Source organism: Festucalex cinctus, chromosome 3, assembly GCF_051991245.1.
Source record: "Festucalex cinctus isolate MCC-2025b chromosome 3, RoL_Fcin_1.0, whole genome shotgun sequence".
Classification (NCBI taxonomy): domain Eukaryota; kingdom Metazoa; phylum Chordata; class Actinopteri; order Syngnathiformes; family Syngnathidae; genus Festucalex; species Festucalex cinctus.
Window position 1 is genome coordinate 25,006,152 of NC_135413.1, and position 13,076 is coordinate 25,019,227.

The following is a 13,076-nucleotide window of genomic DNA, read 5'->3' on the forward strand; positions in this document are numbered from 1 at the left end:
AAGCAAAGAAGTAAATCTGTGACTATAGTGAATCGCCACAAATATGCAGGGGGTAGTCGCTTAATTGAAATCTTTATTTTCTGTTCATGCATTTCAATCAGTCAAGAAATACTCTGGAAATTTTTGGATTACCAACCAGGAAATGTTTTTTGATACCCAGCAGGCTCCTGATTATTTCCCCAGCTGATAGGTGATTTATTTTTTTTCAACATTTCCAAAGAACTTGTTCCCATTGTTTTCATGCAATTTTTGGCATAAATTAGTCATATGTTTGTGCTTGCAACTACCAAACCCTCAGCTCTCTCGTGTGATATCTTCCCCGACAGTGTGTTTTGTAACTCAATTGTTTGGGTTGGCACAGACGCAGGTTTGTACCAGCAGGCTAATCACTCAGCCAGACCATCAGTGGGCATATCCTGGTATTGTCTCACTGAGGCCGTCTGATGGTGTCGCGCTACACGTACGGACTGATATTCTGGCCTTCTTGACATAACCTGATGTAGGAGGAGGGATCTTAAGGCCACAATAACAGAGTGGGAAGGGCTTTCCTTCATATAAATGAAGAACTTTTGAGTTTGGCTTTTTAAGTTTTTGACCCCATTCTCAGTTGAGCCTGTTATGAGACGCGGAGCGAAACGCCGTTCCACCATGTAAAGCCTGGAAGTGCAGCATTTTTGGGCATTGTAAGAGCCTTTTTTTGCAAGATTTGTGGATTAGCCGAGTCTAGTGCCATGGAGGTACAGTACTTATGTTTTAGGAAGTCAGTTTAAGAGGATCATGGGATTGAAGAATGTTGTGTTTGTGTTTCAGGGCCAGTGTTTGAGAGGCATTTGGCTTCTGCTGCATCTGACAGGTGGGTAGGGAAAAAAAATCCCATTATTAACTCGTTGAACCATTCCAAAATAAGACTTTTAATTGTCCATTAGTATGAATGTGCGTGTGAATTTGTCAGTCCAGAGAGCACTTCATGCCCTGTGTCATGAAAGGCTCCATCTTACTTGCAAACAGAAGGCTACAAAAAGATGGCTGGATGGGTGGTAGTCCAAAAAGATCCGGGATGTGCAATTTACTACAAAATGGAGGGGGCCACAATTTTTCATCAGTGCTACTAGGGGCCCACGTAGGATCATGCGCTTCCTAATCAGATGTATGACAAAAATTCAATTTTAATTATGGACAATATACATACCAAAAAGCTGCGTATTATTGACAAATTTGACGCCCATTGAAATGCATTGGGAAAAGTGGGGACAGGGACTTTTTTTTTTTTTTTTTAAACCCCCCAAAATGTTTCACAAATCGTCCTCCAATTTGGGCTGGGCAATAAATCAAATTAATTCGATACATCATCATTTTAAAAATCGAATAATTGAAAATTTGATAAATCATGAAATTGAGTTATGCTTATGTTACAACTAATTTAGAATCAGTACACAATACTATTGTCTGAACATTTGGCACAGGAATTATTTTTGAATAAATGATTACTTTAAATCATAGGTGTCAAACTGCAGTCCTTGAGGACTGCAGTCCTGCAGGTTTTGGAGGTTTCCCACTTTCAACACAGCTGATTCATATTTAAGCTCATCAGCAAGCTGCAGGAGCCTGATAATTATCCTGATCATTGAATCAGGTGCGTTGGAGTAGAGAAACCTTGAAAACATGCAAGACCCTGGACCTCAAGGACCGGATCTCGACACATGTGCTTAAAATAAATGTTTGTTGGCTTTATTATAGATTAAAATCTTAATCGTCCTGAATGACTGAAAAAAAAAATAGATTTTATTTGTGGGCATATCGCCCAGCCCTACCTCCAATATTCATTGTCTGAACAGAAAACCACCACATAAAAATGTGGGATCTGATTTTTGGTGCTGTCCCTTGAACTATTGACCTATTCTAGGCCAAATGTTCAAGTGAAATCCTTTTCATGCTAAACAACTTTATGATTGCTACTTGTGTTTAAATAGCTTAAGGAAATTAAATGCCAGTGTGTATCCTGACTTGTCACAAAGGGAATCATGTATTTGTTACCAATTAATCATTTTACTTAATTTTGTAACTCTAAGGTGCCAGCTGAAAATACCAGAAATCACATGTTCACTATGGTCAAACTGTTGAAAACTGCTCCTTCACGCTTAAGGGCTAACGAACAAGGGATATCCTGAAAAGCTTACAAGCATGACGGGAAAAAGGTCAGAGCAAGAATCTTAATTACTTTATGACTTCTAGTTGACAATCATAGGAGAAGCTCAGAACAAGGATCTCATTATCTTACAAACTGTCAGATGGCAGTCAAATGACTCAGGACAAGGGTCTCGTTATTGTTAGCTGAGGGACGATGCTTAGGACAAGGCTCTCATTATTTTGGGTGTCTGCAAAAAGGTTAGTTTAGCAAAATTATTAGATTATATAATGTAAATGATAGGTCACCTTATTTTATGAACGAATAAGTTCTTTTGATACCAGTAAAACTTGTTACTACTTCTGGTCTCAAGAGTGGGGGGGGGGGGGAGACGTATGATCTGCGGGCTACTTAATAACAATTGGATACCAGTAGAAGTCACAAAACTAAGCTCGCACTACCCCCTAGTGGTCAAAAGCAGATACCATTAGCATTCAATAATTTGCATCTCATAATAAGTGGGTTTGGCCGAAGCTTTCCCGTGCCAATAAGATCTAAGCGTGAAGTGGGCAGACAAGTTTGATAGCCAATCGAGAAAAGAGGTTGCACCATGGGTGAAGTTTTATAAACTGTTGGATTTCCTGAGAAGATCAGATTTTTTCCATTTGCGCAAATTGAATGGTCTCATTGTGATTTTGCCAATAAAGCCGCTTTTTGTTCAGCTTGGCTTTGGATTCCCGCCTATTCTTTTTCCTGACTCGCATCTGCTTTCAACACACAACGCAAAAGGGGACCTGGTGCACCAGCCTGCCAACAGGTGCTGGAACAGGTGACGCTGCGGCCAGCCTTCCGGCTCCAGGCCTGACCCGAGAGCCGACAAAAACACTTAAAATATTGAATGAAACTATGCACAAATAGATAAATTCATGGGTGCCGAACCAGTCCAGTGTAGTAAAGGATATATAATTTATACAATGGACCGGCCCATTATTTTGGTTTCTTTGACCCAACTTTCTGTGTGTGAAGTACAAAAGCAACAACATAAAAACTCAGTTTAAATTTTCCAGAATGTTGAGGCCTCCCAAAAGGATCAAGTATTGAGCCACCACAGAGACTTCATACAGGATTTTTTTTAATTTTTTTATTTTATTTTTATTTTATTTTATTTTATTTTATTTTATTTTATTTTATTTTATTTTATTTTATTTTATTTTATTTTTGAAGTGGGTCATTTTCAAACATAGCAGGATGTTTTTGTCACATTTGTGCTTTTGTGAATGTGTGTGGGTGTGCAGCATGCGTGGCAGGTATGACGGGGCGATGCAGCCTCTTTGGTCGACACCACGTTCACACCTTTGACGGGGTTTTGTACGAGTTTGCCGGCGACTGCAGCTACCTGCTTGCTGGGGACTGCAAACGTCGCTCTTTTACGCTGCTAGGTGGGTGAGCCAAGTATGGCGAGAAGGCCACATACAACTCATACCAGTCTTTTAATCCCACAAAGTAGTAACATTATCCCCTGTAATATATGTTGATTTAGTTACATGTTAACTTGAAGAGGTAAATAGCTGCAGTGCGGTTCTACATTGCTGCAAACCACAAACACATTGACATCTCATTGACCAAAAGTAAAGAGACGTCGTTTGTGTTAGTGTGACGGAGTTTGGTGCGGCAGAATTCAAACAGTGTGATTCACCTGCAGGAGATTTTGTTGGGGGCAAAAGAACCGGAGTCACGCTATTTCTCGGGGACGTCTTTGAGCTGCATCTGTCTGTCGATGGAAGACTATCACAGGGAGAAAACAGGTAAAACTAAACATAAGAAAAAAAACAAAAAGGACGATCATTTTCAGCCAGGTCAGAGTGTCTTTTCACCCATCAAATGTGAAATTTCACAACCAAGAAAATCTTTCCTGTTGCTGAAAATGTGGCTGTGAATGAGCCCTTCTGCCCCACTTTCAGTCGCTTTCAAGCTAATTTTACTCCCTCACTGAATTTTCCCCACCCATTACATTATCAGCTAAATTGAGTGAGGATGCACAACCACTTTGATGAGATGGCTGAGGTCTTGGTATTTATGATTGGTGATGATTCAGTGCATTTCATGCACACATTATTGTATGAATGCTGTTATTGTTTTTAATTGCACTTGCTTTTTTTCCACACTATTCCATATATATTTCTATCAAGCCAAATGGCTTTAATTTTGTATGTGTGTGGTGTATCTCTGTGCAGAGGCAAATTAGACCCAATGTTTGTAATTTTGCAGACAAGTTCAAACTGTCGGATCTGCGCGCGAGGAAGGGCTGTGCCACTGTGGGTGTGAAAATAGCCAATTTCTGTCATGGCCAATCAAACAGATTCTTTTTATTTCCTTTAAATGAGATGTGATTGTCTGTTAGACATATTTCCAAGTCACTCCTTCTACTGTAGTGGCACACCCAGCTTGGAAAACACTTGTTTGCAAGTTTTGCGCTGATAAGAAAATCAGGAACCACTGTCTTTTTGCGCCAGGAGACAGATGCACTGCTTACAACGGCCTAAATTTGAATTCCACAAAGCCTCTTGTCAAATTCTTTAATCTCCTCCAAGTATACTTTTGTAGACCTTACTCTGCTTTGTGTACTAGACCAATCCTATATTAATTCATTCATTGGTTTATACTAGGGGTGTCAAAATTAGTAAATTCATTTTGAGTTAATTTAAAGTACTGTTAACGCCGTTTTTTTTTTTTTAAGTTTTTTTTTTTTTTTTTTTTTTTTTTAACCTGCTATTAATGATTGCCCCCTTACTTGGAAAGCCTGTACTGTGGGAATTCCATTCGCAACGTAGCAGTAATAAATATAATAATAATAATAATAATAATAATAATAATAATAATAATAATAATAATAATACATATATTTGTGGAGATCAAGTTGTATTTTACAATTTTAAAAAGGTTTAGAATTTAACAAGTTACTTCTTGTTAAAGATAAGATAGCTCTTAATATGAAAAGAAAAATGCACTGAGCTGTCACCAATGTCTTAAAAATGCAATTATGCCATCCAGTGGCAGAGAGTAACCTCAACACAAATCTGTATCTTGTTTTTTACAGTACAGTACATCTTTTTAATTTTAACTCAATTTATTAATTATTACGGAATTACTATCAATGACTAAAAGATGTAGCCATATTTTTATTAGTTTAACTTTTTTTCGACTTTTATGTTAAGAGTATGAAACTTGGAAAAAAAAACATTTTATTGCACATTTTATTGTATGTTGAGAAGAATTATAAAAGTTGTGATTAATTGGGAGTTTATTATTGAAGTCACATTTAATCAACTAACACCGCTAATTTATACATTCCAATACTTTTGTGTTAGAATAAAACTGCAACCAAAGAAGCTCATTTAAGACTCTTTGTGTGTCACCTTGCAGACTTTCTCTGCCGTACGCATCCCACTCCGTGTTTGCTGGCCAGGAGTTGGGCTTCTACAAGATGTGGAGCGAGGAGTTTGGCTTCACGGTGACCATTGACAACGCGGCCAACATCGCGCTGGTACTCAACAAACAACACGCCAATCGCACCTGCGGCCTCTGTGGTAACTTCAATGCAGCGGCGGCTGATGAATACACGGCTCAAGAAGGTACGTGATATTGTAGCTTGTGTGTCAGGCCATCCACGTTGTGTGTTAAGTGTTAAACCGGGTATGCACGTACCAACTTTTTTTTCTGTCAATTTCGGAAATGATTCGAGTCACCAGGGCTCAGAAACAGGAAGAGAAACTATTCCATACAGGAAAAGATAACGGTTTAAAAAAATAAAAAATAAAAATCTCAACAAAACAAAGAGCTGCGGCAGCATGTGATTAACGAGGAAGCTGTCAACGTCTTCATGTGCTGTGCGTCATTTCAGGATTCCTCACAGAGGATAGCTATGATTTTGCAAACTCATGGGCGGTGAAGGGGGCAGGTCAGGCCTGCAGACGGGTTTCTACTCCCAGTCTGTCCTGCAACAGTTCCAAAGACACATCAAAGGTCAGTCGCACACGCACACACGCAGGCACGCACAAAAGGCAGGACGGCGCTTAGGAAAATTTGAACATCCTTGACTGAGAATGAAAAATGACTCACAAAAATGACGCACAAAGAAAATCAAATTATAACTTCTTGCTATCATGAAAATTGTTACGACTGAGGTAGGCTGAAAAGCAGAAAAAAAACATATATACATATATATATATATATATATATATATATATATATATATATACATACATACATACATACATATATATATATATATATATATATATATATATATATATATATATATATATATATATATATATATATATATATATACATACATACATACATACATATATATATATATATATATATATATATATATATATATATATATATATATATATATATATACATACATACATACATACATACATACATACATACATATATATATATATATATATATATATATATATATATATATATATACATACATACATACATACATACATACATATATATATATATATATATATATATATATATATATATACATACATACATACATACATACATACATACATATATATATATATATATATATATATATATATATATATATATATATATATATATATATATATATATACATACATATATATATATATATATATATATATATATATATATATATATATATACTGTATATATATATATATATATATATATATATATATATATATATATATATATATATATATATATATATATATACATACATACATACATACATATATGTATATGAAAAATCCCTCTAGCCCACTCTGACACATTCACATTTCTTGTCTTTTCATGGAGTTCACTAACAAATGGTCACAAAAGGAGGTATATATATATATATATATATATATATATATATATATATATATATATATATATATATATATATATATATATATATATATATAAATTAGACATTTTATATCTTTTCTAAATGTACAATAATATGGCTACATCTTTTAGTCATTGATACAGTAATTTCATAATAATTCATCAAATTTAGTCAAAAAAAAAAAAGAAAAAAAGAGTGATATTGATTTGTGTTGAGGTCATTTTTCTGCCACTTGATGGCATAATTGCATTTGTAAGACGTCGGTGACAGCTAGGGGGTGTTTTTTATTTTCACATTAAGAGTTATCCAAACCTTTAACATGAAGTAACTTGTGAAATTCTGCACATTTTTAAAATTTTAAAATACAACTGGAACCCGGTCTCCACAAATATATGCATTATATTTAAATTTATTACTGCTAAATTTTGACATAGACGTGTCTTCTGCAATGAATTCACCCAGTACAGGATTTCCAAGTAAGGGGTGGTCAGAACGGGTTTTCGTTACCGTGACGACCCAGTGCGGAACTAGGGAGTTGCAACGATGCAAGCAAGCACTTGTTCTGAGGCAACCCTAAGACTGAAAATAGAAGCACGCCCCCATTAAGACTAATATTTTGACCCCTTTCCTGACAAAATAATACACTCAAGTAATTCTCAAGTATGTCCATGCATTACTTTTGCAATTCCCAGACCTTTGCAACCTTACGCAGAGGTAATGATAAGGTGTAAGCAGTTGATAATATATCTTGTTTTTCTAGATTCTGTCCAGCTGCAGCGTGTTGCAAACATCCGCCGTGTTCCTGCACTGCGCCCACTTGGTATCTCCCGAGGCCTTCCTGTCCCTGTGCCAGGAGGCGGCGTGCCACTGCGGCCAGGGCGACAGCGAAGACTGTTACTGTCCAGTCCTTCTTGAGTATGCCCGCACGTGCCATGCCCATGGGATGCTTTTACGTGGGTGGCAGCAGGAAAGTGAATGCTGTAAGTTGGCAGGATTTTGTCAAATTATGTGGAATTAAACAAGTGGCAGAAAAAAATACATTTTGCACTTTGGGAGATGTACAGAAAAAAAAAAACGACTGGTAGAAGTAGGAGTACTGGTCCAATTCCTTTACCTATCTAACTGTAAAAAAGGACAGATTGAAATAAGGTAAATACAAAAGTAAAAATGAATTTTACTAATACTGTGAACCGGGTAGCAAAAAAAGCTAAATTTGCTCATAAGAAACAGATTTGAAAAAAAAAAAAAAACAACATCTTGTGTGTTTTTTTTCCCCCTTTTCCAGACTATGCTGTTAATTATTTGAACGCTGGTGGTTTTTAGGCTGGCACAAGGCAACAAAATTGCCACAATTCATTTTTGAGGGGATAGGTTCACAGTCCTTCAGGTTGCTTCTGTTTTCAACTTCCACGTGTCACAGTTTGTTTGTTTTTTTTGTTTTTGTTTTTTTATCCTTGTCTTGTAAGACCTCAAACAGTCAGACGATCTCTCTACTTACATTTTTTTTTTTTTTTTTTTTTTACATTGCCTCATTATCTGCAGAGGTTGAAACTAAATTAGTAAGTCTTTTTTTTATATATATAAAGTAAAGAGTAGAAAGTACATAAAACATATACGCTTTTTTTCCCCCCAAATGTGTGGGGTCAAAGTTTAACTCATTGACTTCCAGTTATTTGCACTGAAGCGGCCCCCTTCGCTCTTGGCTGTTTTACTGGATTTTGACTGCTTTTGCAAGGCCCACAGAATATTGTGTTCTATTCCTGTGAAAACATGGAACCTACCAAAAGAAAGTTTAGAGTCTTTTTTTTCACTAAGTTTCATCATTATTCACAAATCTGCTTAGAACTGTGGGGAAATCAGCTTGTTTTCGTCGTGGCCCTGGTTGATCTCTTATACTCTGCTGCCTCCCGCTGGCCGTTTTAGTAATTACTACAATTTTTTTCACCGGTTATCTGTAGATGAGAGCTTACATCAAAGCCTTCTGTATGCTTTAGCATAAAAACAAACAAACAAACATAAAAACGTATAACTACGTCTTTGGGACACTGAATACATTTAAAATTAATCGTATTTATACGTTTTTGGGAGCCAATGAGTTAAAATACATACTCAAGTAACAATACTGGAAAAATTAAAAGTAATATAATAAAGCAAAGTAAAAATAATGTTTGTGCTTTTTGAATTCACACCACTAAAAACAATTATGCGTGTACATATATGTGTGTGAGAGCAGTCCCCAAATGTCCCATTGGAATGCACTACAGCGAATGCACCAAATCCTGCTCCACAACCTGCCACAGTCTCAACATCCAGGAGGTCTGCAAGGAAGAATGTGTGGATGGATGCACATGCCCTGGTAACTCCCCCAGCTACTGGTTTCCCACCTCCTCAGCATCGAGTCTTAATGTGTGTGAATGTGCATGTGGATTTCAGTGGGTAAAGTGTTGGATGGAAGCCGCTGTGTGGAGGTGTCCCAGTGTTCCTGCGTGCACATGGGCCGACACTTCCCCCCGGGCTCCACCATCTCTCAGGACTGCAACACCTGGTGAGTGGATGTACACCTATGCACAATTTGTGAACTAATAGCCACATACTTACTTATTTTTTTATTTTTTTTTCGACAGTGTGTGTCGACATGGATCATGGGAATGCACCAATGAAGGCTGCCCTGGTGAATGACATGAATCATAGTCACGTACATTGCATTTACATTTCATGGAAGTGACACTGTTCTGTTTTTATTTTTTTTATTTATTTTTTAAATATATGCATCTGAGGGATGCCCATCATTAAATAAGTGTTTACAGATGTAGCCAGAGGAGTAGTAGGAAGAAAAGTCCACCAAAGCCAACTGAACAATATGTGACCTCAGTATGTGCCATTTGAAATGTTCGTGGAAATAAGCAGTCCCCCAAAAAATCTGATCTTGGCATTACATTGGAATGTGTATTTGGACCTGCAGTGTAAATCTAATAGAGCCACAACATTAGTTACTATTGAGCAATTAAATAAGTTCTATTCATAAAGAATATATTTATTATTGTGGACTGCATCACACTGAGAATTGTTGCTCTCCGCATGGTGCTAAATATGCTAACTAAATGATTAACTCTTTTACTGCCAAACATTATCAAAGAAAAACTTTGATATGACAGAGGCTTTTTTCATTGACAAGAAGAGATACAATGCTTCCATCTGTTGGCCAGAGAGTGTTTTAGATTCCACAACCCATTGACCAGGCAGCGCTGCACTTAGACGTTGCACTGAGAAAAAAAAATAAAACAAAAAAAATTTGTTGACGTTATTTAACATTTATGGCAATATATGTCGTGATTTTACTGATCGTAATTAAACGTTTTTGGCGGTCAAAGAGTTAAAGAAAAAACATTGGTCTGAATGTCTCATTATGTAAATTTGACTAATAATTGGGTTGTCTCCTGTTGCTGCAGGTGAATGCCTGGTGGTGGGTCAATCCCATTTTAAGACCTTTGACAACAAATTCTTCACCTTCACCGGCCCGTGTCAGTACTTGCTGGCCAGAGACTGTGAAGAGCAGGACTTCTCTGTCATTATTGAAAATGTGCAGGTAACGGACACACTGAATCAGGAAATAATGTGTTGTAATGAGCCACAGAATATATCTCACCCTGTTGGTAAATCCTCCAAAAGATCCCTAAGCAGGTCTGGATAACTTTGCAAACATGATATATCATGTTATGTAAGAACTCACATAACAGCTTGGACAGGATAATAACTCAGCATTTTATTTCTGTCACTCTTTGTGTGTGTGTCTGACAGCTTATTATTGGACTGTCTTTCAGTGCGCAGATGATCAGGAGGCTGTGTGTACGCGTTCCGTGACCCTCAGTCTGTCTTCTCTGGACGACATGACAGTGAAGCTGAAGCACGGAGGGATGGTTTCTGTCAACGGCATGGACATCCAGACCCCAATGCACCATGGTACGGCATTTTGATGGGGTGCAGCTGCCTTTTGTGACTCAAAGACTGACAGGCAAGAGTGTAATATGAGCACAGACCTCTGTCAAGGCTTAAGCATTTAAATCAATGCAATGACTGTCACAAACCAATATCCATCTCATTCGGCTTGTGGGTGAGCTGGAGCCTATCCCAGCTGACTTTGGGCGAAAATTGTCACCACTAAATTAACTCTTTCATTGCCGAACGTTATCCAAAAAACAACACGCGACAGTGCCAGCTGATTTCGAGCATTTTAACTCATCTTTCAAGGTAAATATTGTGTGTGCTATGACCACATAAACATGGAAGATCGCATTCCATTCTTTCATGACGGAAAAAAAAGTATGTTTCTACTTTATTCCATTCTTCAGTAATCACTATTTGAAAATAGATACTTTGAGTTCCATCAAGCGAAAATGGAAACAATAAAGAGAAAATAAGCTTTTTGTGAAAGATACATTTTGTGAACAAGTGACTTTGACACCAATATGGGGTATATGCCATGGAAAAGGCGGGACGTGATTTTGCCGGGTTGCGAACGCGCAACCGAGGGGCACAACGTTGGAAGCACACATATTTTTGACGCAGCCCACACGTCGCAAACCAAACTGGAAACAAACTGATGCGCAAAAACAGTCCCACCTCTTCCGTGGCATATACCCCATAGTTTGTTTCTGAATTAGATTTAATGTGACAAAGGCTTTGATCATTCATGTCATCCTCGAAAACGTTCTATTGCATCATATCAGTCATGTTTCATTGTAATTTCCTACACAGGGAGCCCATTGAAAGGAGGTACAGTGCTGCCATCTGCTGGCCATAGTTAGTGGGTGGTTTTTATTTCACAACCCCAATGACAAAGCAGCGCTGCACAAGACGTTGCACTGCCCATAGAAAAAAAGAAAAAGAAAAAAAAAGAAAAGAAAAAAATGTAGTAAACGTCAGTTGACGTTTTTGGCAACATTCATTGTGATTTTAGCATACGTAATTAAACGTTTTTGGCAGTCCAAGAGTTAATGATGAAATCCTTATATTTAATTCTAAAAATGTCAAATGCCGCTGTAATAAAGCAAAATGGACATACCTTAAACATCAATGCTTCTCAATTTCCAGGTCGTTTGCATATCCAGAGATCTATCCAATCATCTGTGCACCTAAAGTATGGCGACAACCTGCGTCTTGACTGGGATGGGAGGGGCCGGGTGCTTTTAAAGGTGCATTCAGTTCCTTATGGAGCGTTTGAGTTGATTCATGTAAATGGCTGGTCGGTTTTAAAATGTTACCCACCTTTTTGCAGCTGGGCCCACGCTGGGCAGGGCGGACTTGCGGCCTGTGCGGTAACTACAACGGTAACCAAGGCGATGACTTCCTGTCCACGTCGGGGTTGGTTGAGGCGGGCCCGCTGGCGTTCGGTCGGTCCTGGAGAATCAACGGTGACTGCAAGTCCGTCCACAAAGCCGCAACAGATCCCTGTGCCGTCAACCCAAAGAGAGGTGAACACACAGACACACGTCAACACGACAGTGAAAAATCACTACTCTCAAGTTTTAGGGACAAAGACCTTTTGTATAATAAACCCTAAATGTACACGTGTTGAAAATTTTTCATAACTTCACCAAACAACCCAGGCTAAACATAGCTTCTCACAAACAAACACTCTAAAAACAGTTGGGTCAAAAATAGCCCAAATTGGATCAAAAAGGGACCGACCCAACTTTTTGGGTTATTCATCGAACTCAAAAGGTTTTGACAAATAAATAATCCATAAAGCAACACAAAATTGGGTTGCATTGTGAGTTATTAATTTAATTTGACCTATCTTTTGGGTAAAATAACTCAAAAAGTTGGGTTATTTTTTTTACCCACACTCTAAAAAGAGAATTGTTGAACCAATTTAAGATTACAAATGTAATTGTTGGCCATCTTAATAAAATTGTTTAATTGGTAACACACGATTGAATAAAGTTCATCCAAAGTGAATACATATTAAGTTTAATGAATTATGAATTCATTAAACTTAACTCATTCACTCCCAGCCATTCCACTGAATGAATTCCACTTTGG

The 13,076-nt window shown here is 37.4% G+C and overlaps 1 protein-coding gene across 2 annotated transcripts in view; it reads left to right on the forward strand.

Annotated features, from left to right (window-relative positions):
• Nucleotides 1-432: 432 nt before the first annotated feature.
• vwf (von Willebrand factor) overlaps nt 433-13,076 on the forward strand; it is a 38,040-nt gene continuing 25,396 nt past the window's right edge. Inside the window, exons 1-14 of one of the 2 annotated variants that reach the window (XM_077517054.1) lie at nt 433-737; nt 811-853; nt 3,421-3,564; nt 3,828-3,930; nt 5,549-5,757; nt 6,027-6,148; nt 7,795-8,014; nt 9,268-9,390; nt 9,468-9,579; nt 9,659-9,705; nt 10,484-10,620; nt 10,856-10,994; nt 12,126-12,226; nt 12,310-12,505. In XM_077517054.1, coding sequence (XP_077373180.1) covers nt 732-737; nt 811-853; nt 3,421-3,564; nt 3,828-3,930; nt 5,549-5,757; nt 6,027-6,148; nt 7,795-8,014; nt 9,268-9,390; nt 9,468-9,579; nt 9,659-9,705; nt 10,484-10,620; nt 10,856-10,994; nt 12,126-12,226; nt 12,310-12,505 — 1,702 coding nt within the window. In that variant the 5' untranslated portion in view covers nt 433-731. Of the gene's footprint in view, nt 738-810; nt 854-2,800; nt 2,943-3,420; nt 3,565-3,827; nt 3,931-5,548; nt 5,758-6,026; nt 6,149-7,794; nt 8,015-9,267; nt 9,391-9,467; nt 9,580-9,658; nt 9,706-10,483; nt 10,621-10,855; nt 10,995-12,125; nt 12,227-12,309; nt 12,506-13,076 lie in introns of those variants that run through there. The other variant, XM_077517055.1, reaches the window with a different exon arrangement.